This window comes from Solanum stenotomum, chromosome 5 (genome assembly GCF_019186545.1).
Source record: "Solanum stenotomum isolate F172 chromosome 5, ASM1918654v1, whole genome shotgun sequence".
NCBI lineage: Eukaryota > Viridiplantae > Streptophyta > Magnoliopsida > Solanales > Solanaceae > Solanum > Solanum stenotomum.
In genome coordinates this window covers 60,747,518-60,763,387 of record NC_064286.1, presented here as the reverse complement: position 1 = coordinate 60,763,387, position 15,870 = coordinate 60,747,518, and the positions used below count along the sequence as shown (strand labels likewise).

Here is a 15,870-nt window from a genome sequence, read left to right as displayed (position 1 = left end):
GTTCGGAAAGTGAAACCACCCAATCTTTAGTAAGTAAATTTTCACAAGCATAAATCAATGAAATTCCACACTACTAAGAACTTATTAGTCCTGCAAACAATAGGACCTTTTCATACATGATCAAGTAGTACAACAGCTTTTTATAATCCTTTACAGGGAAAGTCTAGATGGAAAATATACAAGAACAGACGCAGAATTGACCGCATATGAAAGCAAGAAGGTCACCTTAAGAAGTTCCGAGGGGCGGAAGCCACCAATCCACATAAAACACCGCTCGGCAGGGGTTTTCCACATCCCTGACAAGACATGGAATACGTCCGCCTTGGCTGCATTTCCTTTCACCCTAAAGACCTCATCGTAATGTCCAGTGACATTATTCACAATACTTCGCAGTTCAGGGTCACTTGCATGTGAATTGACAGCGGTTCTCAACTCATTGATGTGTTTGTTGTGTTCTTCCAACCATCGACTATATTCTGCATCAAATGCTAAGGTCCCTGCAGAACAGCAGCATCTGAAAGGTTATCTTAGCACGAGAAAACTTTTTCAGTGCAATCAAAAATTAGGGGTTGAACGTTATCTTATTAAGAATGGCCAGCCTAATACAAAAAAGTCATGTATTTAACTGAGTGCATAAAGCAGCAACCGATTCATTCGTTATCTTAATCATAGCAACCATCACAAGTGTGAGACTTGTGAACATCAAACCAAGTACCAATTGAAAGTTGCAGTTTACTTTGTTCCTCAATTTCGGATTAAATGTCATCCACAGCGTATCGACGCACAGATGGATTTCACAAGTTATCTCATTATTTGAGTCCAGTCAATCAGGGAAAATCAAGAAAACTGAAGTTCTACAATCTCCTTCAATTAAAAACACACATTATTTCCGTCTTATTTGCTTCCTAAACACAGACCGCGCGACACACAACATATGAGAGACGAAATATTCCTGGAAAGGCTGAAAGGTGCATAAAGTGCATATAGGACGAGTTTAAGATAGAGATAGCCATCATGTAAAATGTCTGTTTTGACTGCAATATGGTGGACGCTTTTCTGTCCAGTGAAACCAACCATTCTGATTCCACCCAAATTTTCCTAGAACTACCCAAATCCTGTCATTATCATCTATGAGAGGCACATCTAGATGATTTTAATGATATCATAGCTGATACAATAAAGAGTATTGTCGAACTGCGGAAGTTGCAACAACAACATACCCAGTTTTGTTCTCCTAGAACGATCTTTATCACATCAAGTGTAGTCTGTCCTGCTGGGAGTAATCCCACAAAAGGGGTCTGGGGAGGGAAGAGTATACGCAGACCTTACTACCTCGTAGAGGTAGAGAGACTATTTTAGAAAGACCTTCGGCTCAAGTGTAGCAAATCAAAGTGGCTGGGGAAAAGGAAATATGGCAGTGGAGAAAACAGGTCAATTAATACGGAAAGCAATACAGGACTTCCAGAAAATGAACAATAATAAAAAAGAAATAATGTGGCAACTGAAACACTAAAGACAACAGATGGTAACAGAATCAAATGCAAGAAACATGAAATAACAACCCATTCCTAGCTCAATTTAGTATCAAGAAGTGATACTTCCTCAACAGATCTAGAAGAAGACCCATCAATTTTCTTGTTTGTTGAAATGAAAAAAGGGAACTACAAGAGAAAGGCATACCACTGGCGCCCGCTCCGTTTGATTGATCTGCCATGTTTGAAATGTACTTCCCCTTCAGTTGGACAAATAAACAAAATAAGAAAAGATTGTGGAACCTCCTCAAGTTGTCCTCCCAAAAGCAAGGAAGAAGCCAATACCTGTTGACGTGCACGCTGAAGGTCCTGCTCCAACTGCGATAGCTTCAGCCGGCTATTCTCCAGCTGTTGAACATATGCCTGCAGCATAAGCAAGTACGGAATTAGTCATTTAAAGACGAGTGAGAAACAATCAGCTGACATATTCTCTTCAGCATTCCTCATATACTAAAATGACAAACTAGTGTGGAGAATGAGAGAAGAAAGGTTTACTTTTTTCCTCAATCTACTTTTTCTAGCAGCTTCACGATTTTGGGCAAGTCTCCGTAATGTCTGCAAGCAGTGATAATAAGCAAAAAGAAAATAAGAAAGGAAGTTCTCCTCTTCTAAAACTAAATAGTAAGAAACGGACCTTCTGATCCAAGACTTTTTCTTTTGATTTGTCACTGGAATCAGAAGCTGCAATAGCCCTGGATTGACCCGTCTCAATCTGCACAATGGAAAAGAATTTTCATACATGACTCAAATGTAAGAACGCAAACCAGATTATGAAAAATGTTATACTTTCAAGTAAAGAAATTTCCGCTTAATTTTTTAAGCATGCAATAACAATTATTGAAACAAAAAGGTCCACAAACAATACAAAAATCATGAGGGGACTCAAGTATGAAATTGAAGTGATGAAACCTAGACAATCAACCAATTATTGCTCAATAACAGCTAGTTGGGATTGGTTAACATAAGTCCTCTGTATCTATTCCACTTATCCATTTCTTTACAATACAAATAATTGTCTTATATTTTGAATTAATAATTCAATAACACACACTTCCATTTATTGTATCAGTGGTGACATTTATTAAAGTAATAATGATTGAAAAGTTCATCTAACAAAGAAAACATAAGATTAAAGTTTAAAATTTGAACACCTTAACGAATTTGGATTCTTGACAGTTGTGAATTTGGATTCACATTACCGAGGACATGACTCTAGATAGGAAGGAGTGGAGGTCGCGTATTAAGGTTGAAGGTTAGTGGGGCTAGCGTGTTGTCTTCCCGTGCGAGGGTTTTGGTGGGTAGCGTTTGTAGTAGTCCTAGCCTTGATCTTGTAGTTCTTGTCTGTGATCATATAGTCTTTTGTCGTTTACTGAGTTTCACCTCTCACATTATTTTCTTGATGTTATTGTCTCCTTTGTTGACTATACACTTTTCTCTTATTGGATACTATGGCATATATAATGTTTCCTCTTATTTTTCTTGGGTTGTTGTACTTGAGCTGAGGGTCCTCCGGAAACAGCCTCTCTACCTCCACGAGGTAGTGGTAAGGTCTGCGTACACTCTACCCTCCCCAGACCCCACTTAGTGGGATTTCACTGGGTATGTTGTTGTTGTTGTTGTTGACAGTTGTGAAAGTTGCAGAGATGGAATATGTCAAACATTTTGAGACATCCCAAACAGAAAAGAGTCATATAAGATGGGACAGGAATAGTAAATAACTAATCATTCAAGGAAAATTAGAGTTTTCTAAAACCAGAGATTCTCTCACACTTTTTCTTACACAGGCATACAAGTGTCCAAATCTATGTTGCAAGCACTCTTCAAAATCTCCGCCGCACCCATGTAGACACGACATAGGTGTGGGTGTGGGATCTATAGCAGATTTGGTCAACTTATCTTGGGTACTTGACACATTCTAGACCGAGAAGTATAGATTGATTGGGTATTTAGTTTGATTTTTGGGTTTATGTCATAAATATATATAAAGTACGCGAATGTGGTCATTCTCAAAAAATGTAAAGTATGAGAACCCTTTTCTATTGCGTGAGAAAAGAACAAAATATTGGTGTTTATAAGGAATGAACTTCTATTAATTTAAGTTCAATAACTTCAACTAATTGAAATATTTTGTAATAAACATTCATTGGTCATATCCCAGCACCTGTATCAGTACTCAGATCCATACCCCTGAATCCTAAAATTTATGTGATAAAGAATCTGGATTTTCGATAGGCAGCACCCAGGTCGGATACCCGAACCCGAGTCTGATCAGCACAGACCCAAATAGAACAAAATGACTCCAAATAAACATTTCACTTTATGCAAGTGGCCAAGCGCAATAACAATAACCAAAACCCCAATCCATACTTGTTGGTTTGCCTAGATGGCCCCTTGACCCTTCGCTTCTGTTAAATTTTATTCTTACTCAAATCAAGATAAATTCCAAGAGATCGCAGGTCTTTACAAATCAAAGAGAAATGGACTAAGAGAGGCTAAGCAATGAAACTGAGACAAGCAGAGTAAATTACCCTTTGATTTCTATCATCTCCCTCCATGTCAGTTGAAGTATCAGTGCGAGAACCAGAATCTGCCATGTTGGACTCGCCCCAATTCTCAGGATGAGTGCCGGCTGCAGGAACTAAGTTTGATTGCAATTGTATTACATGAGATCCCGGAGCAGCAGTAGACAAACTTGTATTTGAAGGAGCTAAATTCTGAAAGTTCAATGGGAAAAAAATATATCAAAATAAGCTAAATGCCTTGCCCTCAGCCTGTGGACATCTCTGGCAATATCAGATTAACAGTTTCTACATCTCTTTAGGAAGAAATGTAGAGAGAATAATGCCATGATTACCCTATTGATGGTTCCAGAGACGTCAAATCCCACTGCTGGATTAGCTGCAGATGTTGAATTAAATAGGGGACCTAAACCAACAAAAAATATATTCATCAATCATACTACACAGGAAATGGTCAGTCTTCACATAAGTGAGACAAGTTGCTAGACAATTGTGGTTCACATATAACGGAACACTAGAAAAGAAAACACAAGTGCTTTTCAGTAAAATCAAGCATTCCAACTACAGTTGAAATCAAGCTCAAGAATACCATTGCAACCACAGTTCTCTAATAAGGGGGATCCAGACCACCTTCCAGCATCACTCTAAACATTTAGGTTTAACAATATAGAGTATTTGGAGAGCAGACATCCAGTTTATTAGACCATAAGTTAGTTCTTTCACCCGGAAGTTATATTGACAGATCAGTTTGTAAAGTGACAAAGGAATAAAACCCCAATTATCCTTGTCCTTCATGCTCTTCAACATTTTTTGGCTATTGTTTGCAATATCTACACATTATATTTGATAGGTACTCCCTTTGTTTCAATTTGTTTGTCTAGTTTTGACTTGGCACAAAGTTTAAAGAAAAGGACTTTCGAATCTTGTGGTCTTAAACTCATATGTTGAATGTACCAAAATGTCTTTTAATCTTGGTCTTAAACATGCCATGTGGAAATTGAAATAACGGAGTTGTCAAAAGGAGGCATTCTTTTTTAAATGGACTACAAAAGAACGTAAGACAAACAAATTGAAACGGAGGGGGTACTATCTTTACATTACATTGTAATCCGAAAATGACAAACACAAAACCAGATGGTGGCAATTATATAAATATATAGAGATCAGGAAATAAGAGCAAATTGTGCAAATGACCACCTGGTACATAACTTATGAAGTCCGCGCTTTTGACCTAATTTTTTAGCAGTGCATTTAGAACTAAACCCAAAATTTTAAACACCATGCAAACAGAACATTTTCTTGACACCACTACTTTTGGATGTAAAAAGGTCACATGTCTTGCACCCATATTAGGACAAAAAAAATCAATTCCCATTTTGTTCGTTACTGCCAAACCCAACATTCCTGGAATAGGTATACTAATTTAACTCTTATTTAACATTGTCCAAATAGGAAGACCCAATTCAAGATATATCAAATATTTGGAACAATGAACTTCGTCTTCTTAATTTAAATTAGCTATCTCAATATCACAAAACACTATTTACTTCATATACTATGCACTCAAATATCTTTTCCAAACTATAGGTATCTACATAGGAATATTACTTTTTCGTAGCTCATCTACAAAGAGGTTACTTCATATACTATGTGCTCAAATATGTTTTCCAAATTATAGACATATATATGGGAATATTACTTTTTCGTAGATTATGTATAAAGAGGTTACTTCATATACTATGCGCCGAATATATTTTCCAAACCTATAGATACATAAGAATATTAGCTTTTCGAATATTATCTATAAAGAGGATTCATACGTTACGGTACCACGTCGGTTGAGGGTATGAATTTTACCTTCTTTATATGGTCTTTCTGCAACTCTCCCCAATGAACTAGTTTTTTGGGTAGAGTTATGCCCAAGGTCGATTGCTCTTAACATAGTATGATGCAATTCCCTAATGTTAAATTACCCAATGTTGGACCCTCATGTCCAAATATCTCTTATATAATCTTGAACTCCTACTAACGTTTGGAATTGAGTTAAGTTCAAAGTCCCACTTCTCTTACTACATTTAGACCTGACTAGGGTAGAAAAGCAAAGAAAAGTCCTATGCCATGATCAGTCTCTTCAGCTCATTTAAACTTTTCGGAGGTCTCAACTACCCAAAGATAATTTTCATGGAAAGTAAAACTTGCTGATAAGATCATCAGTTGTTTACAACGAGAGAGCCCAAATGCTCACTAGAAACACTAAAGACAAAACATACTTGGTGTCTACTGTAAACCCGTAACTTAAAAAAGGCTCAAACATACAAAGATTCTTTTATCAGATGACAGATAGGAAAGATAGGCAGACCAAGAACATTAAGGATTAGTCTATAAAATACATACTTCGATTAACATTAGCACCATCTCCAATACGGAATCCAAGATATTGCTCAAGCACCCCAAATTCAGACATTCGAGAAGTATTTGTATTGTTCCCTTCAGTGCCCCTGAAATCCAAAATTACAGCCCAACAATATTGTTAAACAGGAATTAAAAATCTGAGATGTCACCTACATACACAGCATATCAGCAATGACATATAACTATTCTAGATTTAGACTAACACGTTAAACTGTAATTATTCAGGAAGAACTCTGAGAAACAACTTGACTATGAAATGGTTGAACATTCTTTCCTCTTCTTATTAAGTTTAACTCGTTTCTAGGGATTAGCGGAGTATTAATAGAACTAGTTGATTTACCTAAACCATGATCTGGACAACGGCAGAAGGGGGTTCATTTGAATCCCCTTCACCGGAAAACACATGATTATATAAAAAGTCAAAATTATCTATGAACCCCCGATAATGGAAATCCTATCTCCGCCGCTACAGGACCTATCCGATCCTGAAACAAGGAGAGTTCAGCTCTCTTTCTTCTTCTTTTTTCGCTTGAGAGACTATCCTAAAACTCATACAAAATTCTCTCTCCAAACTAGAATCAAACTGTAAGTGACTTCTATTTTTATTTACATGAACAAATAGAAAGATGTATAGCCTAGTCCCTATAACAACTATCTCAAAAATCGAATCCTTCAACATAAACATGAGAACTAAACAGTAATCCCCATCTGAAACAAATCCAACACTTACAAACATACAAAGAACAAACTAAAATTTACAGAAATTCAAAAAAGAAAAAGCATGTTAAGAGATATACATGTGATTTGAAACTGGAATCTGAGAAATGAAACTTGGCATCCCAGAAGTACCACTCTTATAGCCTTTTCTACCAATCTTCACATCATCATCAACCTCAGTTCATACACTCAAAACTCTACAGAAACAAAATTAAACTACAAACCCCCTTCAAATAGTTGAGTAAGTACAAAAACTTCCAAAAAGCAACCGCTTAAAACTTTAATACATACACCGCATCAGACAAAATTACACCATTGAAATCAAGAAAACACAACAAAAAAAAAACAGCTGTGCATAAACCCTCACTTCAAACACCAAAAAGGTCAAAACTTTATCAAAACCCAACTACCCCTTCATCAAAATGAGTTAATAGATAATACCCAAAAGCTGAAAATTAATAAAAAAACCTCAAGAAAATTGAATTTTCTACAACCCCACTTTGTATAAAAACTAAATAAGCAAAGTTGGAGTGGTTCAATGACTGGTCAGTAAACAATTTCAAGTTGAATTTTCTGTATAAAGACTCATTTTTTACACAAAATTCAACGAACCCAGAATTTATTTTTGTATAATTTTACTTAATATTATTATATATTTATGACCACGAAGAACGAGGGAAAGAGAGAGGAAGATGACAAACGTGACGTTTAGATCATCCCAAACTACGCTAGCCCCCACGTCATTTTCTAAGCCACCGAGATATATATATATATATATCAATATTTGTTCGATCCGATTATTTTTATTTATTTATTTTGAACTTTATATATCTTTCTATAAATAAAGTAGCTAATATAAATATTTTTATTTGATATTAGAAATGATAAATAAGTAAAAGTGAGGAGTATATTTTAATATTCCTAAATTATTTAGCGCACTTACATAATAAAACAATCTAATTTCAGATTCTCCTTAGGAGTTTTGGAAGTTACACATAACACACCCAAAGTTTTTATGTTTTCACTTGGATCCCTTTATTTAAAAGAGTGGGTTTTGACTAATATCCTTTAATTATGATTTATTTATTTATGTAGCTTGTTATATATAACATTGAAAAATTATATTGAATTAGGAATTGTCAAGGATAAATTTGGAGGGAAAAAATTGAACACCTTGATTTTGTGAAATAACAATGATTTTGAATGGAACGGAGTATAATTTATTGTATGTTTCTTTATATTTATATGTTAGTTCATAAGTTCGTAATTGTTATCTTTTATCTTAAATATGTTCCTTCACTTGGCGATATTTTATTTTGAAGGAATTAGTTTGATTTGGTTGATAAGATGAAAGTCGCGATATGTTTGGAACTTGTTTCAAATATTTACTAGGCTAGATTACTAAATTAGGAGAAGAGGAGACTATCTCCCCGCCTCTCCCCCGTATAAGTACGACAATTTTGCTATTCTAATTTTCGATCTTCAAAACTTTCTTATCTAAGGTCAATATGCATCATATTCTCAATAAGTAGAAGATGCATTATATCTTGTCTAATTACTTCTTTTGATGATCTTCTTTGGATTATTTTTACCTTTCTTACAACTCGTTATAGTTAAACTTTCACACATTTTACCTTTCTTACAACTCGTTATAGTTAAACTTTCACACATTCTTATTAATGCCTCCACACACCTTTTCTATACATGCATGAATCAACTCAATCTCGCTTCAGTCATACTATATGTAACGGAGATTAGACCATTGCACTAATTTTCTTAGGCTAATCATAGGTAGATGATCGTTGGTGGATGTGGATAGTACTAAATAAAAGTTGTTGGGAACTTTGGAATATACAAAACAACAAAGAAGTAAAGTTTGTTGAAAATTCCATAAATGAAAATAGTAATGATTAAAAGCATCACAGTCAAACATATGATAATTAGTTGGCTTTAATAATTGTTAATATAAATGTTTCTCAAAATAGACATAAATTTGGTTATGTTAACCAAAAGCTTTTACCCTACATGTCTAGATGTGAACACCCTTGTACAAAAAATGCCTATTTTCAAACACAAATAAAAACACAAATCATTGCACTATTTGGTACTCCCCTCTTAGCAAAAAAAAAAGAAAAATACTTTTCTAAAACTATTCAATTTTATCATTCGTTATATTTCATTTTATCTATTCATATTGTATTAATTCTCATTATTTACAAAGTTTCAACATGGAGTGGGGTAGATTCACACATATTCAAATTCTTCAAGCAAAAAGATTCAAATTTATCCAATTAACTTTTAATTACAATATAAAATCACCTTCAAGTTGAAATACCATTAAAGGTCAAGGACCAAAACAAACAAGAGTAATATTAGATCGTAACTTGCGGAGGATAAAATTACTTAATTTCATATAGTATATAGGTAAAGTTGACCATTTCTTGTTAAAGAGAGAAATACAATGAATGAGTCTGATTTTTATGTAACCAAAAGTCTTATATTCAAGCTTCGATATAAAATATTCTTGGTACTTGGTAGGACTTTCCCTCGAATAGAACCCTACACGATGTAAATCTGAACTAGTCGAACTTCAATGTGAATATCAGACATTAAATCGAAATTTTTTTAAAAAAAATGAGAGAAATGTAGTGGACCACTTACAATTAACTAAACTATATGGGCTACTTAGTCAATATTGACAAATGTTTTATTACTATATTTGTATTTCCTTTTCCAGCGCCGCCTGACTGGGGAGATAGATGCTAATATCATTTTGTACTTTCCAACACAAGTAATTTATATTTTAATTAAATTATTAAATACTTTTAATAATTAGAAAAACAACTTTTTCCAAGATACGTTAATTAATTAAATTATTAGAATCAGAAAGATATATTATCATTAGCCAATTACCTTTTTGCTTCGTGATTTTTCATTAATGCATTTGCAGGATACATTAATTAAATTATTAGCAATATAACAAAATTTATGCAATTTTTTGATTAAGGATTCAACTAAATTCATTGTTTTCTACACGAAAAAATGATTCAGGATGTGATAATTATTTAAATTTCAATAAATACCATATATAAACCTATTATTTTAAAATACAATAAAGAATTTTAAATGTACAAGTTATCATATTTAAATATTGGATCAACTTTTGTATATCTCGAGTTGTCAAAGAAAAAGAAAAAAAGTATAAAACTTTAACTAAGAAGTAAAGTAGAAATCTCTTCTTTTTTTTTTTGATAAATTCTAAAATCATCCGAAAAATGTATGAAGTCCTTTAGTTCCAACATTCCCACGTAAGAGTCAAGAATCTTGAAAGTTAAATTCGATTAAATTAATTAAATAATTTATAATTAAAATTTAAATATTTAAAAATTATACTAAAAGTATTATAAGTTATAATTGTACTCATTTCAATTTGATGGAAAAAATACTTTCCAAAGTTAAATATAATTTGACTCTCGAGAAGAGAAATATAATAATTAATTCTGGACGGAGAGAATAATAAGTACATTGTATGTAACAAGCAATGGACCACCAAGGAAAAAAATATACTATTAAAAAGATTGAGTAGTTTCTAAAATTGACCAAAAGTTTTTAAAGTTAGAAAGCAATTCTAATCTAACTTTTATATTTCTTTCTGGCAAAGGAAGGAGAGAAACTGAAATAATTTAAAATCATATAAATGCATAAGCTTCAAAAAAATATCGTGATGTCGGAGCCAACTTGTACACATGTCCACTAAATTCCACGAGTACCCACTACCTCACTACCTCCCATCAACATAGTTACCGGATAACTCTATTCAATAAGGCTTGAAGAAATAAGAAGAAATCTCTCAGCAGCATAGTTACCAAGTAACTCTGTCCACATTATTGACTACTAGACTATACCCTCAACCTCAAGTGCAGACTGAAATAATTTATAGCCATTCATTTGGTATCAAATACAGTTGTTAAGCATACACATGGTGAGGCCTGTTCAAGAAGTTTCTTTGCCTTCCCCATGACAGATTATGGACACTATATCGCGTAGAACGACCATAATGAGCATGTCATGTACGGGACAATCCAGTGCACGAAGCATTATGCGTTCATGCACGGTTCGGGGAAGGGCTGCACCCCTAGGGGCTATGATGTGCATGTCATTATAATGAAATCACAGTTGCAGATAAAAGCAGCATCTGGTAATCTAACTAATTTGGTTAGTCCCACTACTTGTATAACTGAAAATGTAGCTTAGCAATAGAAAAAAATGATGAAGATGGGGATAATTTTTCTTGTTTCTTTTCTTTCTGATTCTCCCTCAGTCTCATGAAAAGCAAAGAACCAGATAATAAATTATCAAAACATGGTGACCATGTCACTTTTTTGGAAGATTTAGAGTTGACATAAGATCCAAGTTCACAGTTGTTTCTACCCGTTAAAGTTCTAAAAAAACTTCAGTCTTTGGTAAGGGAGGACTAAAGAGAAAAACTAGTCATCGTCGTTGTTAATTGTGCTTACCATACCATCCTCATGCCACTTCAAAAATCCTTCTTCAAGGGCCTTTCTCATCCATGGGTGCCGGCAACATTCAATCGCCTCAGGAATTGTCAGCCAAGTTCTTTCCCGCCGGCTCTGTTCTGGCCAACAGTCAAGCTCTTCCTTCACAAACAAAGCGAACATGGCAGCTCTACACAGACCTTCTGGACTGAACTCGTCTTGAAGTGTTTTGCTTTTAAAGGGGTAGTATCCCAAAAAATGCTGAAAAAAAGAAGAGGTATAAATCCAATGGATACATGATAACAAAAGACAAGGGAATGACGTCACTTCTACAGACGCTCCAACCTACAAGTTATTTACACAAAATACTTATTTTAAGATAAAACATTATGCCGATCAAGAGAGGATTACTTGGAAGTTTTACACCAAGACAATCTAAATTCTAAACTAAAACAAGCATATTTTGACTCTCCTAAAATGCTCCAACAGAAGTTCAGCTTTTGTAATATTGTTGCATCACATTTAGACACTGTCCAGTGCTAAGTTTTGCATCTTCTTGATGTGGTTTGTAATATCTCCCACTTCATAAAAAAAATACATATTGAAGCTTCATCACATCATATGATGCTTTCTTGAAAAAAATTCACTCCATTAATAATAAAAGAACATTCTGCACAGAGAGAATTAAAGATGATAAAGTAATAAAAAGATACGAGCACATCCAAAGCTCAAAGGCAGCGAAAATGTTGCTATTGCGGTCCATTTGACATGCAAATCCATCACTAAAAAGTGATTTTTCCTCCACTAAAACATGATGAACCTCCGTGCAACATGGAATAACATATTTGTGTGTCCAGATACTACAGAATAAATGAAGAAAGGTTCCAATGATCTCACCACTAAATCCCCACGAACTCCAGCCTCCTCTATGGCTTCACGAACAGCTGCCTCTTTAACTGTTTCATCATTTTCCCACCCTCCCTGTATATACAAAGACAGAAATGTCAATTAACAGACATCTTGTCAACTATAAGGCAAAATAAACATGAACAAAAAGAACTAAGATCTTATTCCCCAATATCACGGTGCTGCTAATAACAAAAAAAAAAAAAAAACCCAAAATAAAATAACAATTGAAGAAAAGAACAAGAAGCCTATCAAGTCATGTGTGATGCCTAGAAAATAAAAAAAAGGAGAGCCTACTGTAAATGCCAAACTTGGTGTCTTTCTAGTTGTTTAATTTGGTAAGGTTCAATTTGACAGCAAGGTGGAACAAAGTTAGCAAATCTCTTAATTATGAGGTTGAAATACCAAGTGGTAAAGAGGACACAACCACTAGATCCATCAGAAGATAAAGTCACATAATGTTGGTCCAATAAAACACTTCAGTCATTTGAACTACCATAGCATATTGCATGAAATCCAAAAGAACAATTCTCTCACCTTTGGAAACAGAAGACCAGGCCCGCTCGTTGAGTTTATCATCAGTACTTCAACTATCTTTTCAGACGTGTCATCACCATTTTGTTCCATATCTCTGAACCTGAATGGTATACACCTGTGATAACTCTCATTATAATTCAGAAATCAGAATATACAGGTTCTAAGTCAATATGATTCTGATTTCAAATGCAAACCCAGGAAGTTAACGCAGTAGTTTCCCACTGTTTTCAGATATTGAAGAAGCAAAAAATCTTTGACAAATGGAACTATGGAAGTCGTCAAACGACGTACCGACTATCAGGGGTCTAAAACCCATATAAAGATGTTGTGTACTTGTGAAAAAGAGACCCGAAAGTCAAAAAGTCAGATCTACCACCTGAATTATTGAGAAAAAGACAGCGATAAAGTGAACTTGTATGTCAACTTCAAAAGACATGCTTAGTATTTAATTAGAAGAACTAAATTTTGAAATTTTAGCTTACTTCAGTTTTTAGAAGCCAAAAGATTATCTTTTCTCCATAAAAATCCACATACTACTTCTGTTCTAACAGCATTTTTTTATGAGAATCATATTCCAATATTTTCTAGCCACGGAGGGATTTCTCTTGTGTACCTAAATTTTTCTACTTTGCGCAGTTGCTTTTCTATAACTTTCCAAAGATTAAATCAAGTATTCAGTGCATAACACACTCTTAAAAGAGTCGAACTACAAATTTTAACTCGAAAACCAACAATTCTTAACAATATAGAACATTGAAGCCCCAGGGAATGTCACCACACTAAGTTGCAGCCTGAATAGCTCAGAACTAAGACAAACTCTAGAGCTAAAAGGGTGCAATGCCTGTCAACTAGGAAAGGGAAGCAATCCTTCCATCAGTCTTTTTCCTTCTCACATTTTTTTCAGCTGAAAAATAATCCCATCCCATGGCTATTTCGGTGAAAGTCATAGTACTAGTTTTGATGGTGATAGGATGAAATGAATTATTATTTGCTGTCAAGTAGCTCGAGCCCTCGTAGCTCTCATATCTTTCCATTCCTCTGGTGGATAAAGAAAGTTTCACTACATGTTTTTTGAACTTCATTTATGTTTTATGTCATGCTTATGAGTTAAGACTCTATTTTGAAGGAGATATTAAACAGAATAAGAATGGAAACTTGGAGATAGTAAGTGTGATGGGAAGGATAAGGATAGCTTCCTTCTGACTGAATCAGCAAAAGAATTTATAAGATGATGTAGTGGGATACAGGAGTTATTTCAACCATATAACCCCAGTTTTGATTTGTTTTATGCTTAAATGATGACAGTATGCCTCCAAATTTCATCTTATGTTCATCATAAAATTATGTGGAACAGAAAAAACATAAATAGACAGGGTCACCCAATTCCTACTCCAACTTTCCAAGAGTCATTATTCTTCTTTTACCTCCTCAAAATTTACTTCTTTTTAAATAAGCAACTTGAAGAGAACAATGCCAGCCTATTCCCACATGTCCTAACAGTTCTTGGGCATTACTCTTCATAAAAGACTTCAACTTCTCTTTTTGATAACCGTGGTGTCCGGGCCCGCTTTCGCACACCTCGACTAATTCCCCAGGAAACTTGCCACCTCCCACCAGCAACAGGTATCAGTAACAGGTACTCTATAAGTCCACCAAAGCTAGGACAGATGACAATCTCGATTGAGATTTGGACCTGAACCTCATGGTTCTCAACCCACTTCAGTGACCACTGGGCCACACCCTTGGGTGCGAAAAGACTTCAACTTTTTCTTTCGATAATCGTTGTCGAGGGGCTTTCACGCACCTCGACTAATCCCACGGGATACATGCCACCTCCCACCAGCAACAGGTAGCTCTGTCTATCCACCAAAGCTAGGAAAAATAGTTATCTCTATTGGGATTTAGACCTGAACCTCATGGTTCACAACCTACTTCAGTAACCACTAGGCCACACCCTTGGGTGCGAAAAGACTTCAACTTTTTGAAGATACTAAACTTTATTAGTCCATAGAAAGCTAAAAAATTGCCCCCCTTTCTTAAAATCAAACTGCACAAACCCAACCCTTAAACAAATGCAATCAAAGGAAACACTAAAGTGAAAGGAACTGCAATCCATCTTGTTCCTTAAGAACCCTTCTTCATCAATTATCTCATAATAAGTAAACACCAATGTAGAAAATGCCCACATTCAACAGAAAAATTCCCAAAACCAAACAGAACCCAAATGAGCAAAATCCAAAATAAATCCAAACAAAACAGAAACTTCACACATAAAGAACAGAAAAGAGAAGTACCCAGCAATGAGTCGATAACCTTCTTCATACCGCTGTTGATGCCGACCCGTCCGAGCAACCAAATCAGACATTTATAATTCAAATATATATATATATCTATAACTTTATACAGAAGCAATGCCTAAATCTGCTTAACCATATTTGCCCAAACTGATTGGCTTTTATCGCTTCTGCATTGTAAAAAAATCAACCCTTTTTCCCTTCATAAACAGCAAAATAGGCTGTACCCATTTTCTTGGTTTTATCAACAAAAAAAAAAAGTTAGATGAAAAATTAGAAACAATGAGAAAGGAGAGAGAGAGAGAAAAGGGTAAAGGGTGTTAAAGCAGCGCATGAATCGGAGTAGCAACATGGGAGTCTTGAGCTGACCAAGAATGGTTCGGGATCCTAATTAGAAGTCTCGAGTTCAAAGCTCCAAGCTCCTACAAATATATGAGGACCAAGAACGATTTGAGAT

General features: G+C 34.8%; 2 protein-coding genes across 3 annotated transcripts in view; both read right to left on the bottom strand.

The window, feature by feature from the left end:
- Positions 1–7,917, bottom strand: part of LOC125866130 (TGACG-sequence-specific DNA-binding protein TGA-2.1-like) — a 52,873-nt gene extending 44,956 nt beyond the window's left edge. For both annotated transcript variants that reach the window (XM_049546430.1, XM_049546429.1), the window contains exons 1-9: positions 7,261–7,917; positions 6,446–6,549; positions 4,387–4,457; positions 4,061–4,246; positions 2,167–2,244; positions 2,028–2,087; positions 1,818–1,895; positions 1,681–1,732; positions 226–497 (exon numbers count right to left, since the gene is read on the bottom strand). In XM_049546430.1, the coding sequence (XP_049402387.1) occupies positions 226–497; positions 1,681–1,732; positions 1,818–1,895; positions 2,028–2,087; positions 2,167–2,244; positions 4,061–4,246; positions 4,387–4,457; positions 6,446–6,549; positions 7,261–7,301 (942 nt within the window). In that variant the 5' untranslated portion in view covers positions 7,302–7,917. The remainder of the gene's footprint in view (positions 1–225; positions 498–1,680; positions 1,733–1,817; positions 1,896–2,027; positions 2,088–2,166; positions 2,245–4,060; positions 4,247–4,386; positions 4,458–6,445; positions 6,550–7,260) is intronic.
- Positions 7,918–11,577: 3,660 nt separating this feature from the next.
- LOC125866333 (nudix hydrolase 16, mitochondrial-like) lies at positions 11,578–15,780 on the bottom strand. Its single transcript, XM_049546683.1, has 4 exons — positions 15,414–15,780; positions 13,120–13,234; positions 12,574–12,657; positions 11,578–11,937 (listed from the first exon to the last, which is right to left on the bottom strand). Exons 1-4 carry the CDS (start codon positions 15,482–15,484, stop codon positions 11,668–11,670), a joined length of 540 nt encoding a protein of 179 aa, XP_049402640.1. The 5' UTR covers positions 15,485–15,780; the 3' UTR covers positions 11,578–11,667.
- Between the last annotated feature and the right edge of the window lie 90 nt (positions 15,781–15,870).